Source organism: Apostichopus japonicus, chromosome 3, assembly GCF_037975245.1.
Source record: "Apostichopus japonicus isolate 1M-3 chromosome 3, ASM3797524v1, whole genome shotgun sequence".
NCBI lineage: Eukaryota > Metazoa > Echinodermata > Holothuroidea > Aspidochirotida > Stichopodidae > Apostichopus > Apostichopus japonicus.
The window spans coordinates 20,170,763-20,198,093 of NC_092563.1; the positions used below are offsets into that span (position 1 = coordinate 20,170,763).

At 36.5% G+C, this 27,331-nt stretch overlaps 2 protein-coding genes across 11 annotated transcripts in view; one reads left to right on the forward strand and one right to left on the reverse strand.

Annotated features, from left to right (window-relative positions):
• LOC139965400 (uncharacterized) overlaps window positions 1-27,331 on the forward strand; it is a 310,151-nt gene that overhangs the window by 172,252 nt on the left and 110,568 nt on the right. The window lies entirely within an intron of this gene.
• Window positions 1-27,331, reverse strand: part of LOC139965384 (uncharacterized) — a 135,062-nt gene that overhangs the window by 99,916 nt on the left and 7,815 nt on the right. For 8 of the 10 annotated variants that reach the window (XM_071967701.1, XM_071967702.1, XM_071967698.1 and 5 more), the window contains 23 exons: window positions 24,495-24,603; window positions 22,614-22,785; window positions 21,752-21,824; window positions 21,285-21,471; window positions 19,062-19,304; window positions 18,739-18,871; window positions 17,547-17,657; window positions 16,662-16,796; window positions 15,930-15,974; window positions 14,740-14,865; window positions 14,010-14,120; window positions 13,166-13,402; window positions 12,176-12,418; window positions 10,369-10,623; window positions 8,176-8,430; window positions 7,553-7,807; window positions 6,803-6,916; window positions 6,164-6,280; window positions 4,332-4,574; window positions 3,629-3,871; window positions 3,178-3,390; window positions 2,606-2,860; window positions 1,042-1,155 (listed from right to left, as the gene is read on the reverse strand). In XM_071967701.1, coding sequence (XP_071823802.1) covers window positions 1,042-1,155; window positions 2,606-2,860; window positions 3,178-3,390; window positions 3,629-3,871; window positions 4,332-4,574; window positions 6,164-6,280; window positions 6,803-6,916; window positions 7,553-7,807; window positions 8,176-8,430; window positions 10,369-10,623; window positions 12,176-12,418; window positions 13,166-13,402; window positions 14,010-14,120; window positions 14,740-14,865; window positions 15,930-15,974; window positions 16,662-16,796; window positions 17,547-17,657; window positions 18,739-18,871; window positions 19,062-19,304; window positions 21,285-21,471; window positions 21,752-21,824; window positions 22,614-22,785; window positions 24,495-24,603 — 3,989 coding nt within the window. Of the gene's footprint in view, window positions 1-1,041; window positions 1,156-2,605; window positions 2,861-3,177; window positions 3,391-3,628; window positions 3,872-4,331; window positions 4,575-6,163; window positions 6,281-6,802; window positions 6,917-7,552; window positions 7,808-8,175; window positions 8,431-9,987; window positions 10,181-10,368; window positions 10,624-12,175; window positions 12,419-13,165; window positions 13,403-14,009; window positions 14,121-14,739; window positions 14,866-15,929; window positions 15,975-16,661; window positions 16,797-17,546; window positions 17,658-18,738; window positions 18,872-19,061; window positions 19,305-21,284; window positions 21,472-21,751; window positions 21,825-22,613; window positions 22,786-24,494; window positions 24,604-27,331 lie in introns of those variants that run through there. The other 2 variants (XM_071967699.1, XM_071967700.1) reach the window with 2 other exon arrangements.

Here is a 27,331-nt window from a genome sequence, read left to right on the forward strand (position 1 = left end):
TTTTCCTTGGCTGCTTTCGCTTAAAATAATTTAAACTTTCAACGCTCAAAGCAAATTTAAATTTATAAAAGAAATCATCGATATTTGGCTCGGTGTTACTTGTCTTGCATACGAAAATATAATACTTCAGGTGGATCATTAAAAAGTTGTAAGGGTAACAGTAAACGTTGCCAAAACAAAATGAGATATCTTGTTCGGAGAAAAAGAATTGCTTATTTAAGAAACGCATTTCGGCATTAAGGATAAAATTTGCTGTCACGTAGCAGTCCCAGAAAAGTTGCTCGATTGTTTTCTCCTCGTCGATTTTGCAAAAGGAGCACAATGGAGATTCTGACTTCCCCGTCAAAAACAAAAGTCTATTAGTACCTAAAATCCTATCCAGAAATCTAAACTGAAAGAATTGAAGCTTGGCCTCAGACAGGGTACTCCAAGGAATACTAAAAAAGATATGACTAATGATGAGCTACTGAATACATATTTTCATATGATTCTTTGTTCTATGTCACTATATCACATATTATGTCTGTTGCGTTAATGATCTGCTCGAATGCATTTGGATAAACACGTCCACTTAATCTAATCTTTGGAGTTCTCTCATGAATTTACCTCGTCAACATCTTATATGAAGAAGATACAACACTGTTGTCTGGATGATAAAACATGTAACCAAAATAATAAGTTTGGGATGATTTTGCACAAATTGTTCCTATTTGAATGCATTTACATATTTGGCTGTTTTCTTATCCAAACATTAAAGCTTACCATTAATAAAATGACCTTGTGACATCAATTTCCACTAGCCATTCTAGGAATTATCTATGTAGACTTGCATTTCCCGATGTGTGAAACCGTGAAGAAAAATAAATTAATTCTTCTTATGCAGCTTGCATGGCTGCACCATTCTGCAGCCACCCTGAGAGTCCTACTTTGGATGTAGCAGCTTACACAATGTTAAGTGCAACTTACATGAATGGCTTGTTTAATCAGTAATTTGATAGTGTAGTGGGCTCATCAGGTGAAAATATATCTAGGCGTACTAACCCTCTTCACACCGGTTTCCAATAAACCCTGGCTGGCAGGTACACAGAAACTCAGTTCCCATGGAGATGCAGAATCCACCATTCATACAAGGAAAAGAATTACAGGGAACGTTAGCTGAAGATGGAAGTAAAGAACATATGAACATATCAAATATTACTCTTGACATTCCCTCTGAAAGTTCACTCCTTGGAAACGGAGTGATTATTGAATCAAGTATGAACATTAATTTTGATTAACTCTCTGAATAATGTAACTAGCAAAATAGCTAATATAACACCCTTCTCAGGACTTCTGCAACCCTTTCCCTACTTCCACAAAATGCAGAAATTTGACATGAATTATCCAGTGACCCCAGTACTCGGTTAATACCAGAACTCCAAATGTATTTTTATACAAATTCACAAATTATTTTACTCTTAACTTCCTTTGGATCAAGATAGCTGTGCGGGTCCCGGTAGTCAAGTGCATCCCGGTATCCCGATCCCGGTATTGACTAGTCCCTAAAACAGTGCAATGTGTAAATACTACCGTAGTGGGAAAACAACCGATTATTACGTTCGTTTCGTTATCATTCCAAGTAATCCCGGATATAATACAAATATCTATGTCTTACTATAGGAAATAAAAAAGAAAAGAAAACACGTTTATTTCTGGTTTCTGTGTTTATAGTTTGAATAACATCTGATCAATTTGCGTACTGGCTTAGACCTATTTATTATCGAATCAATTTTCACGTAGTAATTTTGACCTAGGATGCACCAAATATTAAACTTTACTTGGGTTCAGCATGTTGCGGGACCTCAAATTTATTCTGAAATTTTCCTTATTTATTCTTCCTTCAAACGATGTACAAAATCTTACCCTTATATATTTCACCTCATTTTGGTAAAATAATTATAACAATTTCATAAATTTTCAGTTAAAACCGCAGGGAGTATATCCAGTTAAAATCCATATTCGCCCGGGACTGTATATTATTATAACCTAGGTACGATACTGGTACACACAGTGCAGTACGGTACTTGAGATTCTATGCTGTAATGTAATGGATTCGTTTATAAATGCAGGGGGTTCCATGATGTCATTTATAGTTAACTTTGGCTATTTTGGGAGGATGGTGTGGGTTGCTTTTTTCCAAGGTATGTGCTATTCTTTTTGAAAGTGTATGTTAAAAACCAAAGGCCCTTCTATAGCGTGTAATTATTCTTTCTAACCGTGCGTGTTAAATAAAGTACATAGCCTAGACTTTGCATAATGAATGTATGACATTGACAATCTTGTTACTAATTGCTTTGAACCATAGATGAAAGCTGGGGAAACTCCCGGTTGTAGTTACAATACCGGGATTCATGCACAACCGGTTGTGTGAAATATACACTACCGCACAACGCTAGGCCTTGATGAGATGATAATCTTCCACTAGACCCACGACTCAAATGCCCACAAGGTTTGAAATCTTGCTGCTTCTATTGATCGAATTAACGAAATTGATAAGCCATCTTAGTTGCACTGAGTCTCTCAACAAGAATACAAAACATGGCTACGTTAACAATCAAAAACTAACCTTGAATAACACTGACTCTAGTAAGACAGTGTGCTCTGTTTCCAGAATCATCTGTGCATGTGAAATTTACTGTTGTATTTCCCAACGAAAATTCATTCGAGGAAGGACTCCTGAAAAGGATCCGGCCAGTACCCGAGTCATCTGAGCACGAAGGTTGAGGTAGGGCAATGATGACGCTGTTGGCATCAGGATTTACGCACTCTGTTAACTCCGGTAAAATATTTCCACAATCAGGAGGTGTAGTATCCAATGTAACTGGGTAAAAGGTAAATTTATGCAAGTCAGTATTTAATACTTTTCTTTCATTGTATTAGTGACACCACTCCCTGCCCACTAGACCAATTCACAAATTGAATGTTCAAGTTTTGAAGCAAAGCACAAGAAGTATCTCATCAGCTTTGTGTCCAAGTACTGTGCTGTTACCCATCCCCTTGACCCCCCCCCCTCTCCCCCTTTCCTGAATATGCCTACATCAAACAAATAAAATATTCTATTTTTTCTGGCATCATTGTCAAGTATCAACCATGACATTGTCTCATTCAATATATTGTAGAGAGTGCATATCAACTCACCAATAAGAGTAATGGTAAATGTGCAGGGAAGACGTTCACCGCTTGAAGTTTCAAAGTATTCAATGGTTACTGTTGTTTGTCCTGTAGGAAATGAATCTCCACTTTGGTGACTTCGATTCAGGACAAGGAACGTTGTATCGTTACTTTCAATCCATGTTACAGGGGTTAACACAAGACCAGTTGTTTGTAAGATGTCAGCAGGACATGGAGTTGCTTTGAATATATGTAAAGAAATATGATTTGTATGAAGTTTATATAACATTTTTACTTTTGCAATAATGATGTTTACAAAATTTTTCAAAAAATTCAGCACAAAAGTTTTTCTTCTTTTCCTCAGCTCCGGTAGTTGTATCAATATACCACGTAGGCGGAAATCTCATTCAATGCCTATTTTGCACATATAAAGCCCACTAAGGAACAAATATCACTATTCAACTTCTTTATTACTTACGGATCTTCACTGTGACGACAAAGACAGCATCAACTGTATTTCCACAAAAATCTGAAAAGGTATGAGTCACAATGGTTGAACCAACCCGTAACACATCTCCGGATCTGTGAGTAGCTGCCACCAGAAACGCAGTGCTGAAAGCATCGACAGCTGTAGGTTCTTCAAATTCGACTGCAGCTCCCACTTCTGTAACTGTTACTGTTACATCAGCAATGTTGCTTACAGTGGGAGGCTCAAGATCAACTGAAGATAAAACAGATGAACAAAACATGTGGGACACTGACTTTCAAAAGTCACATGGCGATATAGCCTGCCTTTAGAGACACAGTCATCAATCGATCATTAATAATTTGTTACTTCAAAGTATAAACTTCCCCAAGTACTGCCATTAGGATTCATCCTTGAGGGCACCTCGGGTAGATATTCGATCTCCCCTGTATTTGGCCCAAAACAGGGGACCTAGGTGGTATTTGCTTTAGGCAGGGAAGATCGTAATGCACACTGAGTGCACACTAACTTTCTGCTTGAGGATATGGTGGTTTACACTCTCAACACAATTAAATGATATTGCTACATGCTTGACACAACCCACAGATCATGACCTTTAAGACACACCTGGACCAAATGAAGTACATGATTTATAGCAGTAAGTTGGCCATTAAAAAAAACAAAAGAAGCTGCAAGATTTACAAGGGTAGCATACCTGCTTCGTGCATAACGATGAATTCACAGGATACAAGTGTAATTGCAGTGGTATCGAGAAAGAGGTACATCACTGTAGTTTGGCCAACGGGAAATATATCACCAGGTCTGTGAGTTTGGGTCAAGAGGACAAAGCCTGCAACTGGACCAGGTTCTATCCACCTTACCACTGCATCTACTAATGTCCCATCTGTCACCACATAAACATCACCTGGACAAGTTATTGTTGGAGTTGCTCCTACCACTACAAATAGATCAAATGAAGTATTCTACCTACAAACAACGTTGTTTCTGTACATTCTATGCAATTTCTGCAGGAAGCATACAATTTGTTGATGTGCTATTAGACTATTAGATATGGCAGCTTATATTCTTTAAATGTAGACAATGTTTTCTTTTTTATAACCAGACTCCCCAAATCGACCTACTCTCTGGTTCAATTAAATAACTTCGGAAGTAATGACTTCCTTAACTTTTGGGCATACAAATGTACAGTCGACGGTATCCAAACTCACCATAGCAACATTGACCTCAACAAAGACTTGCAGCAGCGACACAGGTCATATGCAACTGCCCTTACCAACAATGTGGGCAGTAATGTAGTTCGATGAAACCGATGAAACCATTAGGTCTTCGTCAACAACTGTTTGTTGTTTATGTACTAGATTACTAATTATTCTTTTTTTCAACTAAAACAACTTACATAAGAATAAGAGGGTATACAAAACTAGGTACAATGCCATTCCGAAATGATCAATTTTTAATTCTTTTTCTTTCTCAATAAAAAACGTTTACAATATATGTGAGTATAAGGCCCGATAACACATACGGTGAGAACAAACAAGGGGGAGGTATTAACATAAGTAGATGTCTAATGTCTGAGTGTTGAGGGATGAAGAAAAATGCCTCTAACAGTACGTCTTTAATCTTGACATATCAATAACTTTCAAACCAACCGTCCAGCAGAGATAGTCAGTGTCAATCCTATGGCTGCAGTTACTTTGGTCACAACAGAATGCCCAGTGCATGATGTTCTTGCAGTTGATCTCCGTTGCTATCTAATAAAATTTATGTTAATCCAGCTATATAGGGATTAGCTATCTAATCAAACTTTAGTCCAGCGTGAGTCCAGCTTTATACGGGCTACATATTGAAGGTCGGTTTATAGGGGTACTTGGAGGAAATTGAACTTTATGACCACACAGGGCAGTTTTATTTTTCAGGGGATTTTTCCGGTTGCCCCCGGAGAACAAAGGCAGTACCTATTGGTTGTCCAAACAGCAAATTTGGTTGTCTGAAAACATAACAATGACCAATTTGAGTATTGTAGGAGAGATGTGTAGGTGGGTGAATATCACACAAGCTTTTGGGTGATACCAATTCAACAGTTTACCTATTTGGTAGTATTTAGATACAATGCAATCTGTATTTTAAGAAAACAACTGGTCATCCAACAGACAACCTCCACTTGTGATTTTGGTTGACTGATCAGAAATTTGGTCGTCTCGGAGGACCACACTACCATTAAAAGTTTGCCATGCTACAACTTGAGGTAGCCAATGTATGCAATTAAGGCCTTTACATACATCACAGCTTTCCACACTCTAAAGTAAACATAGCTAATAACAAATACTTATATAATTTTTGTGTAAACAGAGACGCAATCGATACGCACGATCGTTGATACACCACGGTCTCGACTTATTTTGAATGTCATAACATAATTAGCTTTGCAACATCTATTACGGGTAAATTCGAAGAGAAACTGTATCTGGTCCATCAAAAACAGTGAGGATTTTGAGAGTTTCTCTTTGGTATTTCTGATATACTAACCTTGATCGCATACTTGTCCTGTAAATCCAGGAGGACACATACATCGGAATTCGTTGACATCAGTGAGATTGCAAGAACCAGCATTTAGACAAGGATTAGGACTACAGGGAGTTTCAACTGGAAATATTTCAGATCAAAATTTACAAAAATAAGGGATGATATAAAACAAAAAGTAAACAATATGAAAAATAATCTTGCAGAGTGAAAGCTTCACTAAATGGTGGATTTTAAGTCTCTGTTTTGCACGAAATTATTACACTTCGAAGTTCTTTGATTATCTTGTTGACTATCATTTTCTAAACTTTATGGTCATAACATCAACACATTCAAAACATTCAAAACTTTGTAAAATCAGATTTTTTTTCGACATTTCAAGAAGCCAACCGAACTTCTTATTTGACTTCTATCAGAAAATATGAATAGTGTTATTTTGAAAAGTTTAAAAGCATCAAATATTCTGTTTCAAAGTGGGCGATATACCATCTTTAATACTTTCATATTCTACTGACAGACCAAGGCGAAGCCTCCTGTGAACATAGAAGCTTGTTATCTTCATTAAGGGGTGATCTCATATACCCATTTATGCCTTGAATTCCTACAGTAACACATCTATCGAGAGAATAGTATAGGTGAACTAACCTTCTTCACACTGGATGCCAGTAAATCCTGGCTGGCATTGACAGACAAATTCTGATCCTATGTTGATGCAGAATCCATCATTGGCACAAGGAAAAAAGTAGCAGGGATCCTCCACTGGAGAAGAAAAGTAGTAAAGTACATATCAGAATGGATTGTCTGCGCCTCATTGAAAAAAAGCCCCCACTCACCACAGATTAATAAATATTCAGGCTTCGGGTTAATTTAATCAAACACACTGTTAGACTAACGAGTGAAAAAGACTGATAAACAGACACAGCGAAAAAATGGAAATCTTAATACAACCTACAGCACTAAAAAAATAAAAAATATACTGAAACAAAATGGATTGTCAAAAAACTAATCGTGAAATCATGAATCATAAATAGGAGCTAAATCTGTTCAAGATCGACTAAGTGTCATTGATGTTATTAAAATGCAATGTAACAATGCAATTATTAATTAGCGGTGACATCAGCTAAGGACAAAACGTAACCATTCGCTAGTTTATTACCTGTCTAGATGACAAAATTTATATGATTACTCAATAATTGGCATTCAGTTGTCCAAAAAGGAATGTCTTATTACCTGACCAGTCCTTTTGAGGAGATTATTGTCGAAAAATTGAAAAAATGTACCAAAATGATACAGACCTTAATTGTTTTGAGCGAATTAACAACTAACAGGCAAACATGCTCTTTCAGTCAAAATATGTTTCAAGTTGTTGATATTTATGTACAAATGGAAACTAACCTTGAATAACACTAACTCTAGTAAGACAGTGTGCTCTGTTTCCAGCATCATCTATGCATGTGACGTTGACTGTTGTGTTTCCCAAAGAAAATTCATTCGAAGAAAGACTACTGGAGAGGATCCGGCCAGTACCCGAGTCATCTGAGCACGAAGGTTGAGGTAGGGCAATGATGACGCTGTTGGCATCAGGACTTATGCACTCTGTTAACTCTGGTAAAATATTTCCACAATCGGGAGGTGAAGCATCCAAGGTAACTGGGTAAAATGAAAGTCATATTTTGGTACTTTTTTTTTCATTGTTGTAGCAGTACAATAAAAAAAAATACCAAACCTTTTGTACCTGGCTCTCATGCTAACAGAAGTTGGGCACAACGATAATTTACTTTACTATACACATTTAAATTTATAGTGCTTGGAACTTATTGAAAATGGGTGCAATTTAATTTGATGTGAGATATCAAAACTTCTTAAAACATTCTTTAGTGTAGGCACTGACACTGTTGACAGCATATCTGACTATTGATGAATGTTGAACTAAATATTCCTATCACTAGTGAAATGAGGAAAAATATGAAAAAAAGCAAGCAGATATGTGAAGACATACAGCAAGTCGTCATACTTACACCTGACAGTGACATCAAATGCACACCTTCCAATATTTCCAACACTATCTTGATACGCATAATTTACGGTCGTGGTTGTTCCAAGAAGGAAAACTGCAGTGAATCCGTCAGGTCCTTCTATTTGTTGAATAGGTTGAGATACATCCTCAACAATAAGTTCATCCCACATGACAACTACAAAACTAGACATCGAAGTTGTAACTTGAACAATATTTGTCGGGCAATTTGTGATTGACGGTGGTGTGACATCCACTACTGCATGAGGATATTGAATGGTAAACAATAAGTTGTCATTTTAGTACCATTAACATTTATAGTATTATATTAACATTAATTTTACCCAGTTCCATAATATGATTATCATACTTTTGATTGATAATAATTCAGTCCAAAACAAGTATCATTTCAAACGATTGAGGGCAATTATATTCATGAAAATGTACATCATTAGCTTAGGCTAAGGATAGCCTAGGGTTGGTGAGATTGATCAACAACTAACATTTGCTGCAGCTTGTTATATACACTACTCCAGGAACCTTACAAGCTAAGCCAAGATAGCCTTTTGATGAGGTTATCAATTAAAACTTGCTGCAGCTTGTTATGTATGCTACTCCAGTAACCTTACAGGCTAAAATAGCCTAGGTTTGATGAAGTTGATCAATTAAAAACTGCTGCAGCTTGTTATGTATGCTGCTCCATTACCCTCACGGGTTAGGCCAAGATAGCCTAGATTTGATGAATTTGATCAATTAATAACTGCTCCAGCTTGTTTTGTATGCTATCACAGTACCCTTACATGGCTAAAGGCCAATATAGCTTAGGTTTGATACAACTGATCAATTAAAAAATTCTCCAGCTTGTTACGTATGCTACTCCAGTAATCTTACAGGTTAGGCCAATATAGCCTAGGTTTGATGAATTTGGTCAATTAAAAACTGCTGTAGTTTGTTATGTATGCTACTCCAGTAGGCTACTCTTACAGGTTAGGCAAATATAGCCCATACGCTAGGTTTCATGAAGTTGCTCAACTAAAATCTTCTGCAGCTTATTTTGTATCATACTCCAGTATACCCATCCAGGCTAGGCCAAGAAAATAGACTTACAGTGGCTATTGAGCCCACTCAGTCCAAGAATTATGGCAAACATATGTTTCTACCTCATGGACAAGATGTGTCTGTCAAAACGCAAATGATGATTTGTGGTTATTATAATATTGTAAAAGAAAAAAGACTGCATACTCAGTAAATCAATCATCTACACTAGAAATCTGAGCAAATTAGATGAACAAGTTTAGTTGAAGTCTCCTACAAGCAAACTAACGGTGCGATAGCAATTATTGCCGACAAGACAACTTCATTAACTGATATTTAACCTAATTACTCATTGTATTAAAAGTACTGTATGTTAAAAAGTGGGGAATACCTGCTTGATGAAGATTCTATACAAAACAAATCAAGACAGTTATTTTAGAAATAATAAAACAGATCATTAAACGGAACAGTAGATTAACAGCAAGTATCACAGAGTTTGCTACTCTCTTATGTTCATTACTTTGATGGGATTGACAAATACGTACATTCAAGCCAGATCCACGTGTCTAACATTTTAAACTTTTCACATCAATGGCTTACATCCTTTGTTGTCATGGTAACAAGTTTTTTTAAATAACCTTATCTACCACACCAAGGTCAAATAGATTAACTCTGTACCTTTGCTTCTTACGCTGTTTGAACTGGGATCAATTATCAAGGAAAGGTAAAAGTAGAATAATTCAATTATTTTATAGCAACATTTTGAAAATATATATTTTACCATTATTAACTGTAACAACAAGATCGCAGACAGCGATATTTCCGCAGCTATCTGAAAATGAAAACGTTACGGCTGTTTGACCGACTGGAAAGAAATCTCCACTCCTAGCAGTGGCTGAGAATAGCAAAACAGAGCCACAACCATCAGCGGCAGTAGGTTCCATAAATTGTACAGCCATGCGGTCTTTTGGGTGCAATTTAATTTGATGTGAGATATCAAAACTTCTTAAAACATTCTTTAGTGTAGGCACTGACACTGTTGACAGCATATCTGACTATTGATGAATGTTGAACTAAATATTCCTATCACTAGTGAAATGAGGAAAAATATGAAAAAAAGCAAGCAGATATGTGAAGACATACAGCAAGTCGTCATACTTACACCTGACAGTGACATCAAATGCACACCTTCCAATATTTCCAACACTATCTTGATACGCATAATTTACGGTCGTGGTTGTTCCAAGAAGGAAAACTGCAGTGAATCCGTCAGGTCCTTCTATTTGTTGAATAGGTTGAGATACATCCTCAACAATAAGTTCATCCCACATGACAACTACAAAACTAGACATCGAAGTTGTAACTTGAACAATATTTGTCGGGCAATTTGTGATTGACGGTGGTGTGACATCCACTACTGCATGAGGATATTGAATGGTAAACAATAAGTTGTCATTTTAGTACCATTAACATTTATAGTATTATATTAACATTAATTTTACCCAGTTCCATAATATGATTATCATACTTCTGATTGATAATAATTCAGTCCAAAACAAGTATCATTTCAAACGATTGAGGGCAATTATATTCATGAAAATGTACATCATTAGCTTAGGCTAAGGATAGCCTAGGGTTGGTGAGATTGATCAACAACTAACATTTGCTGCAGCTTGTTATATACACTACTCCAGGAACCTTACAAGCTAAGCCAAGATAGCCTTTTGATGAGGTTATCAATTAAAACTTGCTGCAGCTTGTTATGTATGCTACTCCAGTAACCTTACAGGCTAAAATAGCCTAGGTTTGATGAAGTTGATCAATTAAAAACTGCTGCAGCTTGTTATGTATGCTGCTCCATTACCCTCACGGGTTAGGCCAAGATAGCCTAGATTTGATGAATTTGATCAATTAATAACTGCTCCAGCTTGTTTTGTATGCTATCACAGTACCCTTACATGGCTAAAGGCCAATATAGCTTAGGTTTGATACAACTGATCAATTAAAAAATTCTCCAGCTTGTTACGTATGCTACTCCAGTAATCTTACAGGTTAGGCCAATATAGCCTAGGTTTGATGAATTTGGTCAATTAAAAACTGCTGTAGTTTGTTATGTATGCTACTCCAGTAGGCTACTCTTACAGGTTAGGCAAATATAGCCCATACGCTAGGTTTCATGAAGTTGCTCAACTAAAATCTTCTGCAGCTTATTTTGTATCATACTCCAGTACCCATCCAGGCTAGGCCAAGAAAATAGACTTACAGTGGCTATTGAGCCCACTCAGTCCAAGAATTATGGCAAACATATGTTTCTACCTCATGGACAAGATGTGTCTGTCACAACGCAAATGATGATTTGTGGTTATTATAATATTGTAAAAGAAAAGAGACTGCATACTCAGTAAATCAATCATCTACACTAGAAATCTGAGCAAATTAGATGAGCAAGTTTAGTTGAAGTCTCCTACAAGCAAACTAACGGTGCGATAGCAATTATTGCCGACAAGACAACTTCATTAACTGATATATAACCTAATTACTCATTGTATTAAAAGTACTGTATGTTAAAAAGTGGGGAATACCTGCTTGATGAAGATTCTATACAAAACAAATCAAGACAGTTATTTTAGAAACAATAAAACAGATCATTAAACGGAACAGTAGATTAACAGCAAGTATCACAGAGTTTGCTACTCTCTTATGTTCATTACTTTGATGGGATTGACAAATACGTACATTCAAGCCAGATCCACGTGTCTAACATTTTAAACTTTTCACATCAATGGCTTACATCCTTTGTTGTCATGGTAACAAGTTTTTTTAAATAACCTTATCTACCACACCAAGGTCAAATAGATTAACTATGTACCTTTGCTTCTTACGCTGTTTGAACTGGGATCAATTATCAAGGAAAGGTAAAAGTAGAATAATTCAACTATTTTATAGCAACATTTTGAAAATATATTTACCATTATTAACTGTAACAACAAAATTGCAGACAGCAATATTTCCACAGCTATCTGAAAATGAAAACGTTACGGCTGTTTGACCGACTGGAAAGAAATCTCCACTCCTAGCAGTGGCTGAGAATAGCAAAACAGAGCCACAACCATCAGCGGCAGTAGGTTCCATAAATTGTACAGCCATGCGGTCTTGCAGCGTAAACGCTTCCACGTTCACGCAATCATTCACAGTTGGTTGAGTTAAGGTGACTGATGAAAGATAGAGCAAGAAAATGTTATAATTTTAATTAGAGATGAATTATGAAACGGCAAGATAACAATGGGATCTTTTCTCTCTTTAAAAATTTCATCACTCATATTTGAACACTTTTACTGGAGTTGGTATCATGTATGGGTGGGTGGATGGACCATTTTTAAGGGGTCAAAGATTAATATTGCTCAGACCGGCTCGCATTATTTCATGTTCCCATTTCACCTGTTTCCTATCTGTAAATATACAGGTCGTACATTTGTCAAAAGTCCACAGGGTGGCTTCATGTATACTTGTCCTTTCAGACTAAAATTGTAATACTTATCTTTCCTCTTAATTAATTGATAAAATGACACAAACAATAAAAAGTGAACACTACCACAGTGATGCAGTTTAAATAATAAGTTTATAATGTATATGCTGTAAGGATTGTCCCAACATTTTCTGGAAAGAGAAACAATGGTCAAATAATGTTTCATTTTGATCACCATTGTCTATGGTTACATCCATTATTTTCTGTCAATTGGGTCCATTGCAACAGCACAGTATGGACATTCAGAGCCTCTCATCAGAAACGTAACACAATTTACACCTGATACATCTTACCTCTAAGCTAGTTTCTTAACCCCTGCAGAAAGTATATATGCAGAAAGTATCAAATACATACAGAGCTTCTTATGTGGTCGGTACAGCAGCAGGTAAACACAGACTTGAGTTCCTTGACAAATGAAATTAAAAATACGCACCTTCCTGGACAGTAACACAGAAAGTACAGGTCTGGAAACCCTGGGAAGTTGTAAATAAGTAATCTACTGAGGTTTCACCAACTGGAAACTCATCCCCCGGTGCATGACTACTTTGGATAAACTGGTAACCAGGTGCATCCGGTTCTCTCCATGTTGCCGCTGCAGTCTGCGAAGTTCCTGCTAAGGTCAGGACAAGTACGTCGGCTGGACACACCACTGTGAATGGACCTCCTGCGACTAAAAATTGCGAAACAAATGATGTGAATTTAAATGCATGCATACAGTCTCAATGTGGTGTCTCTGTTGCATTAGAATGAATGGCAAGAATAACCAACTTTTCTAACTCTGTTGTCTGTTGTGTCTCCTAACCTGGGGATGTTGCAAAATATTATTATCACATTTGGATGGTCATGATCAATGTCCTGAGATGCAGAAATAAGCTGAAGAAGGGATAATTAATGTCTGGTGATTAAGTTACATCAAAATGCTACAAATTAAAATCAACAATATGGCTACATAAAATGAAACTAGATATAGCAGTTTTTGGGAACAGAACTTCAGTATCTCTAATATTTTATGATAAAAACAATATTGCAAATCTTATATTTGTTATGCAAGATCTGAATACTGAACTACTATATTAAGTAAACAGTTTCTCTAGCTAGAGCTGTAAATATCAGGGATGATTTTGAGAAGCAGAAAATCGGAAACTACAGTAATTTTCCTACTTTACTTCTAGACAGCATCATTAGCTCAGTGCAAGTTAAGGTCACATGACCTGCTTTCCTTTTGCATTGAATTACAACTTCATATGATAAATATATGAAATAAACATGAAACTCACTCAGATCACAAGTGGTACCCGTAAACCCGGGTGCACAAATACAGAGAAAGGTCTGCAAGAGGATACAGGAACCACTGTTCTGGCAGGGATTCGGGTCGCAAAGGTCTCTGCCTGTAGTGAAGGGAGGTTGCATAGCAAAGTTTCAACTGATAGAAGTGTTAAATAAAATATGCATTATCTCAACAGCTGATATCTATAGGCTGGATCTTCCAAAGATCAATAAATGACTTTTCCTTAATCTCAAGTGCCATTAACGGAGCTATACAGTTGGACTTACATTGAAAAAACAAGCATTTACATTGTTTTCCAAACTTTGACATAAGTTGAACTGAAAGAATCTTTGACCTCCCTCGAAAATAAAACAAACTAAAGATTCTTGTACTTGCGAAGGCGGCAATAATTACCAAGTACGTGAAACTACTTACCAAACATGCAATCTTTGCTTTCAGAATTCTTGTATTGACAGCATTTAACCTTGTTTAATCTCACGAGAAATTAGGGGGTTCAAGGTGTAAATCCAAACTATCAAGACTGGTTGAGCTCTAGACTTGACTAGACTACAATTGACTTCAAATCAGCTTTGACCTCTACCAAATACCAAAAGGATTTGTACATTCCCCAAAGAAGTTTGACCAAATGGATGTTTGCACACTTAATCTTTACAAGCCAAGACCACCAGACTGATTTATATTGTCTACAGAAAAGTAATATACCATACATACATACATACCCTGTTGGCATGAGTCTCCAGTGAATGGAGATGGACAGACACAGCGTGACTGCTGGTCAGCTGTGAAGAAACCAACTCCTCCATTCTGGCACATAAAGAAACAACAGGCATCTGCAACCATCAAAGCTGTGAGAAAAAAAGACAGGAAATATATTTCTCAATTACAAATATTTTTCAAATTTGAAGTGCCGGTTATTCTGTTTGGTTTACATCCTACATAATCAGTTCACACCCTGACTGTAAGTTTGCCGTGCGACTGGAACAAAAATGCTGGTCAACTACAACACATTAAAAGAAAGACAGGAGTGAGCTTAGGAATATTACAAAACCACATGCAATGGCCTCAGTGTTACTATTTCAGAGAGGTAATGAGTTGAGAATATTGCTTTGTTCAAAAAACTCAAAGACATCTGTAGAAAAGAAAACAGCATCAAATTTCAATCTTTTGTATAATTCAGAACAGACTTGTGCAACCAACATGCATGATTTTATCAAACAGGCACATCAGCTATAAAAATTGTATACCCATTTCTTCAGTTCATGTGTTACATTGATTTACTTAAGGCTCACTCCGGTGTATGTTATACTCATCATTTTTCCTCATGCAAACTACAAATGTTTGATGTTTTCAGCTCACTGTATCAGTCACAAACACACCCAAGAATATAAGATATCAGCAACTTGTGAAACTGGTTCCTTTGACTTGTTTCAGGTCACCAAAGTTACCTACAACTCACTTCGGTGTATATTATTATTGTATCTCTTTACTTTATGTCATAAACACAAAATATGTTTTCTTAGCTCGCATGTATGTCAAGTTTCAAAAATATCAGTATGTTAGCTACAATGGATTTGTCCCATCCTGATTCCTTAGTTGTATGTAAGCCAAGGTCAGCCAAAAGGTTACTCTGTCGTATAATTACATCATTTCAATTCACCTCAGTAATACCATACACACTGGAAATGGACCAAAGCTGAACATTTTTAAATGAGCCTCACAGTTTATTTGAATTATTATTTTTTTGAGAGTTTTATTAACTAATCTCATGCAAACGACATGATTTACCAATAGAAATGGTTGAATTTCTTTGCACTATATTCCCTTCTCTGGGATGCAATGGATTTGCAGTAAGTATGAAAGAGCCATTCATTTAATTTCCTTCTCCAACAAACATAAAGTTACATCATACCTAAAGGGTCAGGAGAGCCTACATTCCGTTTAGTTATGTGTCGACCTGTAAAAGACAAAACATTACAACAAAATATGTTAACATAATATTTGCATAAATTGCAACGGTTTATTCAAACTTGACTTTGTCTAAAAAGTAGATCATGGTGGTCAAGACAGACAGTGCTCAGACAGGGAGGTCTAACATGAAGCTATACAGGTCTAACATGAAGCTATCGGTTCAGCGATAATTCACTTTGTGAGGTTAAGTTCCCTATATTTTCACCAAACGCATGTATTTGCTTTTAATTACGGTCTTCCCTGCCTATGGCAATTACTACATAAGTCCCTTGTTTTTGGCCAAAAACAGGCCAGATTGAATATCTACCCGGGTTGGTAATGCTAGCCATACTGAACGCTCCTTTGCACAAATTCATGAATAGACACACAGTGTATTATTTCAGTGGTCAAGCCAAATTTGTCTTCACACAGGAAAGTATTGCTGGCCATTAGAGCACTTGCATTTACAATTAAACGGTGGCTGGTCAATTAATTAGGTGCACTCAAGGATAAATCCTATTGGCAGTACTTGGGGTAGTTTATGCCATCAAGTAACACATAATAAATACTGCAGTGAATTGAGGAGAACTGTTTTTCTATGGGCAGGCCTGACCAGTCATGTATTTCATTAGTACTATTCATATGCAGTGTTACAATTTTTTGGCAGCTGATGTCTTTCTTTATTATTTCTTACCTGTGAAGGAGGATGTATCATACAACATGGGAGAGTGATTTTTTGTCGATGTATTATCCTTCTCATCCTTGTCCAGTGCTAAAAACTCAGTGCAGAAAGACCTTCCTGAAGTTTCAAAATTGATTTCTAAATCTCCTAGAAGATTAAAAAAAGTTCAGCAATGTTTAATGAAATTATGTCTTATTTACGACTTCATTAAGATATTACTATTAAAAGCAAACCAACAATGCAGTTTACAGTGAAGTCAACTTGAGAAACAGAATTTCCTATATATTTATCGTATATTATTAGTATAATATTTTTATAAATACGGCAACTTAGGCCACCTGACAATAAGCATGTGATTGTAACATACCATGAACAAAAGAGATGTTAAGAAGAGGTTACGGCAAGAAAGGGTAATAAGTGTAAAATTTCAAAGATACTCCCCAAAGTGATCATTGGATGAACACTACACAAGCTCTATACACACATAATATGTCTGATGACTCGGTTTTTCACAACTTCTTACTTTGGTTATACTGACCTGAGAATGTAAACATGACTCAGTACAATTAAGGCTTTATGCTATGCTGCAATAATTTGTCATCAACTGACACACCATTCTCTACATATTTACCTGCGATGATCTGTAACCTACACACGTAGCAAACTCTGAATATTCATCAAATTTGGATCCACCGTACTATGATTATTTACAATGATTTGTAGTACCCAAGTAAAGATTTCATCTGATTTTGAATCCATCAAACTACGAGTTAGAAAAATCGAAACAAGCAAATAGTAAAAGAAATTACAATGGTTTATATAACCACACTTTATTATTGAAACAATAATATCACATTTAAATGTTTCAACATTAACTTTTTGAAGCTATGTATTTACCAGCTGCACTGTGATGGTGATGAGCGACCAAACCAACATTATTTATGGTACCAAGAGACCAAAATGTGTAAACCTGTTCATCTGTCGGGATCGGTTTATCCAGAGGATCATCTGTTGAAACATGAAGAAAATACCAATGATTATGTGAAGTTGTGCAAACGCTGGTTACTTGTAGAGGGTCAAACAAAAGTGAAGATTCATGCAAATTCCAAAAGCCATCTATGCTAGATGTATGATGGTGCAAATTGACTTGCCAATGCCAAGACCATAAGTGTTCTTTCAAACAATATGATAATAATCATCTGTCTGGTTCTGGGCTGTGGTTTGATTTTATCCTTCAAAGATGTGATTTTACCAGTGGTTAAGGTCAGATTCCGTTGAAACTTCAAGGGATCTGAAGTCTACTAAGCGTGGAGAAAATATCCCTTACAACATGTATCTATTAACCTTTACTGTGTATTGTTGGTGAATGAATGGAAATAATTCATAACATGTGCTTACACAATACAGATCTGATGTTTGCTGTTTCACTGTAGCAATCCTGGAAGTTTCTGATAACGCTGTATAGATCAACAATTTTGTGGTTACCAAACACAGTGTTTGCAATTTGACAATTCAAACTTGGCAACAAGCATCTCTTCTAGTGCAGCTATCTATGTATTACATAGTATTCAAATCTAATGTATCAGCCTAAGTACTGTACACTACCATACTTTACACACTTTCACCTGTGATCTGGTAGGCGGAAAGTGTTTATTTTTAGACAATGAACTATATGACTTGATCGAAACTTTCTAATGGAATTGTTCAATTCATTATTTTTTAAAAAGACAGCTGCCTCTACCACTGTCATACAGTCAATCCCCTTTTGCTGTGTTGCTGTTGCAAATTCTAAAATATAATAGCTAGTCGATCCTTACTGGTAATCTTTCAGCGTTCATGTCTCCTGAACTTGAGTTTGAGGTTCCCTTAACCTACTAACACCTCAATTCCTTCTGGTCCCCAAAAAGTGACAAACAAAAGTGTGAACCCTGTACATAATACCTGTTTTTTTTTTAAAGTTCAAGCCTTTTATATAATACCTGTATTTCCAGAATTAAAAACCACTTACAAACACAATACATCGTTTTTCATAGGGTAAACATATGCACGGTACGTGAAACTTCATTTATTTGTAAATGAGTGTTCTCACCAGATTTCAGAGGGCGCTCTACTGTAATCGTTGTAACGCCATGCCTGATCACTGCTCCAACCAAGTGAACGTCATTGCTGCCCTCCGAAGAAAACGTATCTGGACATGCTCCGAAACCGCTGTTGACGACGCACTATAAAGAAGAAGTATATCGGCACTATTATATATCGGCAGAATTCTGTTGTCCTTTCTCTTAATGTGAAGCCACATTCAAAGCAGAATTCTGTCGTCTCTCCATTTAATGTGAAGCCACATGCTAAGCAGAATTCTGTTGTCCCTCCTCACTGACCGCATGCTACGCTGACCATCCATATTGACCTTACCTGTATATTGGCACTCATATGATAGTCCTCAGCTTCGGGTTCATTGGTACTAGGATCAATCCACACGACTGTTACATCTGATCCAACCATCTGAGTCCTCGTTTCTGATCCGCTGATCCCAAAAGCCATGTACTCATTCGAAGCAACCCTCCCGCTCAACTCCAATGTGATCTGGTTGTTGGGTTTATCAAGTTGCCATGACACTTGGTACATGTCACCAAGCAAGACTTCACAACGTTTGGTCTAAGAAAAGACAAAATTACGTCATGTCCTTTACAGCAGCTGCATGGTTGCATCTTTTACTTTTGCTGTGGACTCTCTCTTTCTCCTCAAATACTTTACACGCAAACTGTACCGAGCAAGTTACTGAAACTTTGGATTTCCCCCAGCTGTCTGTTAATGTTCTATGTTTCTGTTTATGTATTTACTTTTTAAGCAATGTTTAAAACTTTCAGAGTTTAATGTACCCAAAACATCTTCAATATTTTGCCACAATTTCTAGGAACCTTACATTAATTTTGTGATAACTTGTCCATACTGTTCATTTGTGACAAAATGTGAGACAATATGTTGCATATTGCATGTTTGCTGTTGTTTGCTCCAACTGTAAGATTTGTATATTTATTTGTTTCATCACATTTTACAATGTGAAAGGTAAATGAGACAATGTGACAGGTAAAGATCAGAAAGTTCTCTCTACCTTGCTTTGTGGTGGAAGTTCAAGGTAAGTAGCAGTTTTGTATAGTGGAGAAATAGTCTAAATTGACAGTAATATGCAGGTAAACAGTTACTTTTGTGACATCTGGCATATATTGGGAAGAAAGTTCTTCATAATATGAACGGAACTGTGAAGGTGTAACATTCAAATTTAAGCCCTATTTTGATAGGAAATGGTGTAAATTTTAAGGTAAACAAACAGCTTAACTTAAAGTTACCAATTAGAACTCTGATATGTATTGTCACGAGTATGCTTGACACAAGTCTAACAACTATCGTGCAGCTGTATAAATTTACGCATAAATATTCTTTTATTTTCAGTTTTGCTCACGAAGTTCGCATTAGCAACATTCAACATTCTAGTTTGCTTTGTTTAATTCACTGATTGCTTCACGGGCATCAATTGAATTTGTGTAAGTTTTTGTTTATATTACTTGCATAAAATGCAGGTAAAGGATCAGTATGAATAGGCCGGATGAGCAGGTCAGGGCGTGATATTCGTATTTTGTACTACTTGGTGCAAGGTGTGTTGGTTGCACCACATCAGTTACTCGTTGCAGTTGGACACGATGCGACGTTAGCCCGTAGTATTTCACTATTAGGATCGTTGGATTTACTTTGCAGTAGAGGAACGCAAATAGTTAGTCGTATTCTTTTTCCTTATTTGAGTAAAGTGAGGCCGCAATATGTTGAAAGATTGAAAAGACTGATAAAGATATATTTATGAGAGGTTTGATTGTATCGAATGTCTGTACTGGGAGGGTTTATTGTAAATAGGTGATGAGTGATAAAAAGGTGTAAAGTATATGGGATCATACAGCGAGATCAATGCATGTTTGATATGTTTTCTATCGCCGAAGTAATTCATGTCTGTGTGAAATATTTGTTTATACAGTGCATACATTTTACGTTTTGTTTCAGGGTTTATGCCCCTGGTTACGAGGATTTGAATAAAGCTACTCATATTAAAGACACACACCACTAGAGTCTTGATATTTTCCAGTTGAATCGTTTCACCTTACCCGTGACCTTACTCTTGACAGAAAATGGTGCAACATTTCAAGGTAAGAAAGAAGCAGTTAATCATAACCCATTTAGATTTCGGTATTAAGCAGGACATAAAGTTCCATATAAAGGTAATCTAAGGATAATCTGAAGTTACCTCTGTGGCATCTGATACGTGGGTAGGAATGACGGTGTTACACTTAAATTCATAAGCAGTTCTAAAGTTACCTCTGTGGCAACTGATACAGTGGTAGCAACGAAGGTGTTACATTTGAGTTCATAAGCACTTTAAAAGTTACCTCTGTGACATCTGATACATTGGTAGCAATGACGGTGTTACACTTAAGGTCATAAGCAGTTCTAAAGTTACCTCTGTGGCATCTGATACATTGGTAGCAACGACGGTGTAACACATAAGGTCATAAGCAGTTCTAAAGTTACCTATGTGGCATCTGATACGTTGGTAGGAATGACGGTGTTCACAAGCATATTAAAAGTTACCTCTGTAGTATTTGGAATGTAGGGAGGTAAGTTCTCCCTATCTTGATCTGTAATGGTGATGACGTTAAAGTTTTTACCAACTTCTGGCTGAACCCAGACACCAATGAAATCAATTTCAAAGACTGTTAAATCATCAGGTAATGTCATGGTAAGGTTAACACCTGGCTTGAATGAAAGTTTTGAATCTCTGAAAAGAAAGATGAGTTAATATGTTAATTACAACAGAGGAAAACATTTAAAAATAAATAATTAGGTCTGTAGAGTCTTGGGGTAAGTTACTAATGAAAACAACCATTTGAACTCAAATTTTATCTCACCAATATTCTCCTGCCCTCCTTGAGACCACAAAGGAACGACTTCACCCAGTGATCCACATCCCTGCTAGAAAAATATCCAAAGGAAAGGCTCTCCTTTGTGACGGTTATATGCAGCCTAAATGTGAAATTAATTTGAATTCTCTTACTTACTCATCTTTATTCAACAGCTCTATCTTCCATTCAGTTGACTCTGGACTTCCATTACCTGCATAAATTGAGAATCCTGTAAGAATAATGCAAAAAAAAAATAAATAACTGCTACAATCATTCTGTTTTAACATGATCAAAACATTCCCTACTTAACCAGACGTGCCAGAAAAAAGGGTTCATTTTAAGGGGACAGAAACTTCAAACACAGTGGGACATGTGATTTTGAATTAAGGAAGCAAACCACAACATCACCTCTAAATGACGCCTGACAACTGAACCCTCTGTGCATTCTGTAATAGTACAAATTCAGAGATTGTCTTTAACCATAATAATTCTATGTAATTACAATTTTTTGAATTATTTATTTTGCAACAAAAAGGCATTTTCTAATTAAAGATTTCATAAGTTCTCCATGAAAGGTCACTATTGAATCTCAAAAAATTAAAACAAAATAGTATCTTTTCCTTTTTTGGGGGGCGGGGGTGGAGGGGGGGTATTTTTCCCTTCTAATTTATGAAAAAGTGCATTTTTTCTCCAAACTGGGGCAAGTTCAGGTTAGGTTGTTAATTTCAAAATCAGAATAAGACGTATGATGTGAGCAGTATTCAAACACTGTACTTCAAGTCAGGCCCACCGTCGCTCGTTGTAATTACACAAGAGAGAGATCAAATTAATATATTCTTTTGAAAAGATGAATTAGCCACACCTAGATAAAAAAAAAACATGCAATCATGAAGCATAAACATTCTAAGTATACAATACTTGCAGGGTAATCGTAGTGATTGAATAGGTGTCTTAATGTGGAGTTATTTTTTTTTACATATACATTTTGTTGCATACATCTTTATTTAGGTGTACAAACCTGACTTCCAATGATCATAGACAACACCGATGAAGGTGACTTGTTTGATGTTTTCGATGACTACATTATCCACATGAAACTTACAACCAAGCTTTGTGAAGGAAAAGTCTCCAAGCTCTCGTCTATCTGGAGGCTTGAACTGGCAGGAGATGTTAACATACCCATAATGCACCTGCAAGAAACATGCATCCTGATCAACAGTTTATTGATAGCTATTCAAGTACATTCAGTCCGCATTCACATGCTTTGACGATCAAACACCACAATCTTCATTACCTCAAATGTGCGAGGCATAAATGTATATATGTGAAGAAGCCCAACCAGATACAGTAAAAGATTGTCTTGGATGGCTTTGGCTCTAAGAATAACGTAGAGAAGGCTACAGCCAGGATGTACAGAATGTAATCTTTTGCACTTTGCAGTTTACAAAAGTCACTAATCTTTCTTACAATAGACATTGCTGGTCTGCACTGATAAATCTCTTTTGTTTGATATTGATTTCAGCATTGCTGCAGCAGAGTTTGCAGGAAAAAATATTTGTGTCCTGTAAACATCAAAGTCTGCAAGAGGTGCAGCCCTCCCCACCCCCTCCCCATCACCACCCCTTTACCCTGGCCTGGCTATGGGCCTATGTTACACAATGGGTTATTGCATACTGAGCTGGCGCTAATAAGCAAACTTGGTCTTTAAGAGTTAAAACAATACTATCAACCTCTGTTGATGATAAATACCAGCCCCAATGTCCCCATGTCCCAACAAAAAGCCAATTTCTTTTGTCAATTTCCTGAACACTCTACATGAACCATACAAAGCAATCATCGTGAATAAATTTGGCAAAAATTCATTCATACAGGTTAAGATGGGTTTTAAAATCAGTTTGTATATATGTTCAAACAACAGCCAGAACTATTAACATTTCACCTTACATTGCAAAACACCCAATATGATGATGCACTACTAAAAATTTGAAAAAGTTGGTCAACATTCATGCAACATTACCTTCAACCTGAACCCCCCCCCCCCAAAAAAAAATCCCACCTACAATGGCCACACAACCCAATGATCATAACTAAATCAAACTACAGGTTGAACAATATCCATGACAGACCGCAGTACAAGAAGAACTCACATCTTTTACATTACAAACATACAGAACATTTAAAAGATACGTAACAGTTTATTTACAATTTATGTTGGACAAACAGATTTATAGATGCCTTTGGACAAATGCCAACTTCAGGATTGGACTTGGAATTCAAGTAATGTAAGGTTTCACGAGCTAGTGATCATCCTTTTTATGATGCCATAATCTAGTACTCTTGTTGTGTACACACAGGCATTGAACCAAACTAACCCTCAAAGTCACTATTCATCTTCAGTTCTTTCATATTTTGTGAAAGATTCCCTTTGAGGCCATTACTACGTGCTGTATGCTACCTTTTCATATTTAATGCTTTGTTAAACTTTTCAGATGGGCACTGGGTTTGAATCAAATAGCGTGAGTGAATTCAGGCAATCATATATTGATTCAAGAACTGTATAATAATGCGCATAGTAGTTGAGTTGGTGTAAATAAATAAACACAAAATAGGCAGACAACTTGGTATGCTAGTCGTTATACTAAGGGGGCACTGCCAAACCACGATTTATATGTTAAAAGTTTAACAACAAGTGTACGGTAGCTGGATGAAAAACACTGGCTCTGTGTGCAAATTATGTTGATGTTGGCCCCCTTTCACAGTTAAACAAACTGGTAATTGATCAATACCAACATTTGAAGTTTCCAATGGATTTTAATGACATCATATTTTACATTTATGGTAATAATAATGCCAAAGTTTTTTATGTTTTTATTCAGAAATAACTAAATGTATTACATGCCTCATGCATAACATCCCAGATGGCTATCCAAGAAAAGTTTGCAATCTCCTGTCCGGATGGAAGAACCAACAGCACATCATGTTGAAAGTACATGCCTAAGCTTTCTGTTCTGTATAAAGTAAACACAGACAAACATTTTAAGAGGTCAGGATTACAAAGATGAAGAAGGGGGAGGGGGGGGGGGTAAAAAATGGTTTCAGGTCGATTGTGGTGTAATATTAAAAAATTTGTAAGAATCAGTATTGTCCCCAAATGTGCTAGCAAGTTAAAAAATGGTCACTGATGCTCAGATTTCAACAGACACAACATCGTTACAAACTGAGGATGTTGCGTCTGGGATGCTTTTTTAGCCAGAGATGAAAAACCTGCGGATGCAAGCTTTTTTGGGGGTGGGGGGGGCAAGAAACCCCAAGTACACACTCAAACCTAGGCCTATGCAAAGTATAACAAACAATTTTTGGAATAAATATCTTTCTTTTCTTATTTCTTTCTTTCTTTTAAAAAACACGCAACTATTCAAAGAACCAAATTTCCCCAATCCTTTGTACAGATGATTGACTTTTTTTGCAAACAACTTAATCAGCAATGTACAATCAACCGCAGAGTAGAGAGAATTATAACAATACTCCCATTACAGAGATTTTCATGCTGCAAATAGAAAATGATGCCTTTCCAAATTCCCTGTGATTTGATTGGCTTATAGTCCTTTTACAATTGTCTGCAGACATTCTTGCATCTGTATGCAACTATTTGTAATGTTACTGTCCCCTGTGGAGAGATAGGGAAATGTGTGCACTCAAATATCACAACTTTAGGCTTTGTTAACAAATATTTCCACAAGAAGTGCTCATGGTACGAAGTTGTAGTTGAATTGTTTCTAAGAATATCATGCATATATTTGAACCATTATTTTGATGACAAATGTTATGACTTGGGACAATTTATGAACTGCCTGGGAAGCTATAGCATCTCTGATACCGAAAAGATTATCTTACGCTATGTTTTTTCTCTACGCATGGAGAGTTGCTTAAGTAAAATGCATTTGGAAATCCGTCCCTTAGTAAGACTGCCATTCATTTTTCGCCACTGACCACTTCTGCACCTTTCAAGGTTATTGGTCTGGAACATTAGCCTGTGTGTTATGCAATCAATTCGCCAAGCCTAGCAAAAAGAACGAGCATGGAAAAGTCATTTCCTCAGCTCAAATTCCCACGATCTACTGCGAGCCTATTCAAATGCCCGAGGCAGGTAAACTGTTAGGGCAGTGGTATTAAAGGGCGCATTTTCAAATGGTGCATTCACACCACAGTTATTTCTTCATCGCAAACTAAATTTTTGCGGTCCCATTCCCCACATGCTTCTGTCAAATAGTTTGTGAGTGTAAACTATATACTTCGTCAAAAGTATAGCCATTATAGCATTACAGCCTTACAGCAATGTGCACTGTATGATGCCTAGGCTAGCATATATGGTAACTAATCTACGGCAATCTTTCCCGCTTCAGAATTTGACAGTAAGTTTGTTGTTGTATACTATTTACAGCTTTTTTCGTTTTTTTTTTTCGTGCACATTAAAGACCTATCACTACAGGCTTCCATTTTGCACAAGCCAATGTTTTGTCCGGGGTCATTATAACTAAGTATTGTGCATTCCTGTAGTGGTATTTGGAAGTGCATGTTTTCATAGAGGAATGTAGGGACGTAAGTTTTTCCAAACGGAGGCAAACATTTTGAAGACCTTTTAAGATCCTGGTAACAATACTGAGGATATTAAACTTGCAGCCTCCTTGGTTCATGGCTGACACATTTACGGACTGTCTAATTGAACCAAGGCGGCTTTATTGTCTGGGAAACGTCGGAAAAATAGAGCCTCAAGGAAAGAATTTTTGGTAACTTCTAGCAACTTTAAGAAGGCTACACTATTTGGGGCAATACTGATGACCTTAAATGGCATCTACATCTTTCTCATTTGAATATATGTATCCAAGGATGTATGGTTACCAGTTAAATGGTATATATACTTTATCAAGAACCATACAGAATGTTAGTATTATCAGATGTGTATAATCAAAAATGGGGGCTGTGTAAGAAGCCATCTGCACAACTAAAGCTGACTTTTTCATTCAATGTTAATGATCTATCAGAAGACATGTCTGGTCATGTGTAATATAACATACAAAGCTACATGTAAAGTACATGCTTTGATGATATATAGTGAGTTGGATTATATAGGGATCAGAATACCTTAACTCATTGACTTCTGAAGATACGTATGTGTGTTAACAAGGTGTGACATGTTTGACCTGACATGACCTCAAAAGACCTTTCAATTTCACTAAGTACATCTACTTTATATCAGACATCTACATAAACATAGTATTCCCCGTTTCTAGTCTTGACATAAAAGGTTACAATAATTGAGCTGGCTTTAACATATGGTGTATTAAAGCGACATTTGACCTCAGCCATACCATTACAATAGATGTGAGATCAATGCAACCAAGTTTCCATTTTCGGGATATCATGTTTTCAAAGTTTCCACTTTCTCTGTGGACATATTGACCTCTACTTTAACAGCAGACTTCATCTATACCCTACCGTATCTGAGGCATTTAAAGACCACAAATGAGATCTATCCAAGACATATTCTAAGTTCCTCTACTTGAAATATTCATGAAGTTTATAAGGTTTCATCATTATGACCTCTGCCACTGTCTTTCAATAACCTTTTAACTTAACCTTTGAAAGCAATACGCTTTATCTACGTCATGTAAGGTTTCACAAACTTTGAGACCTATCTATTCAAATTTCCCTCCTATATATATATATATATATATA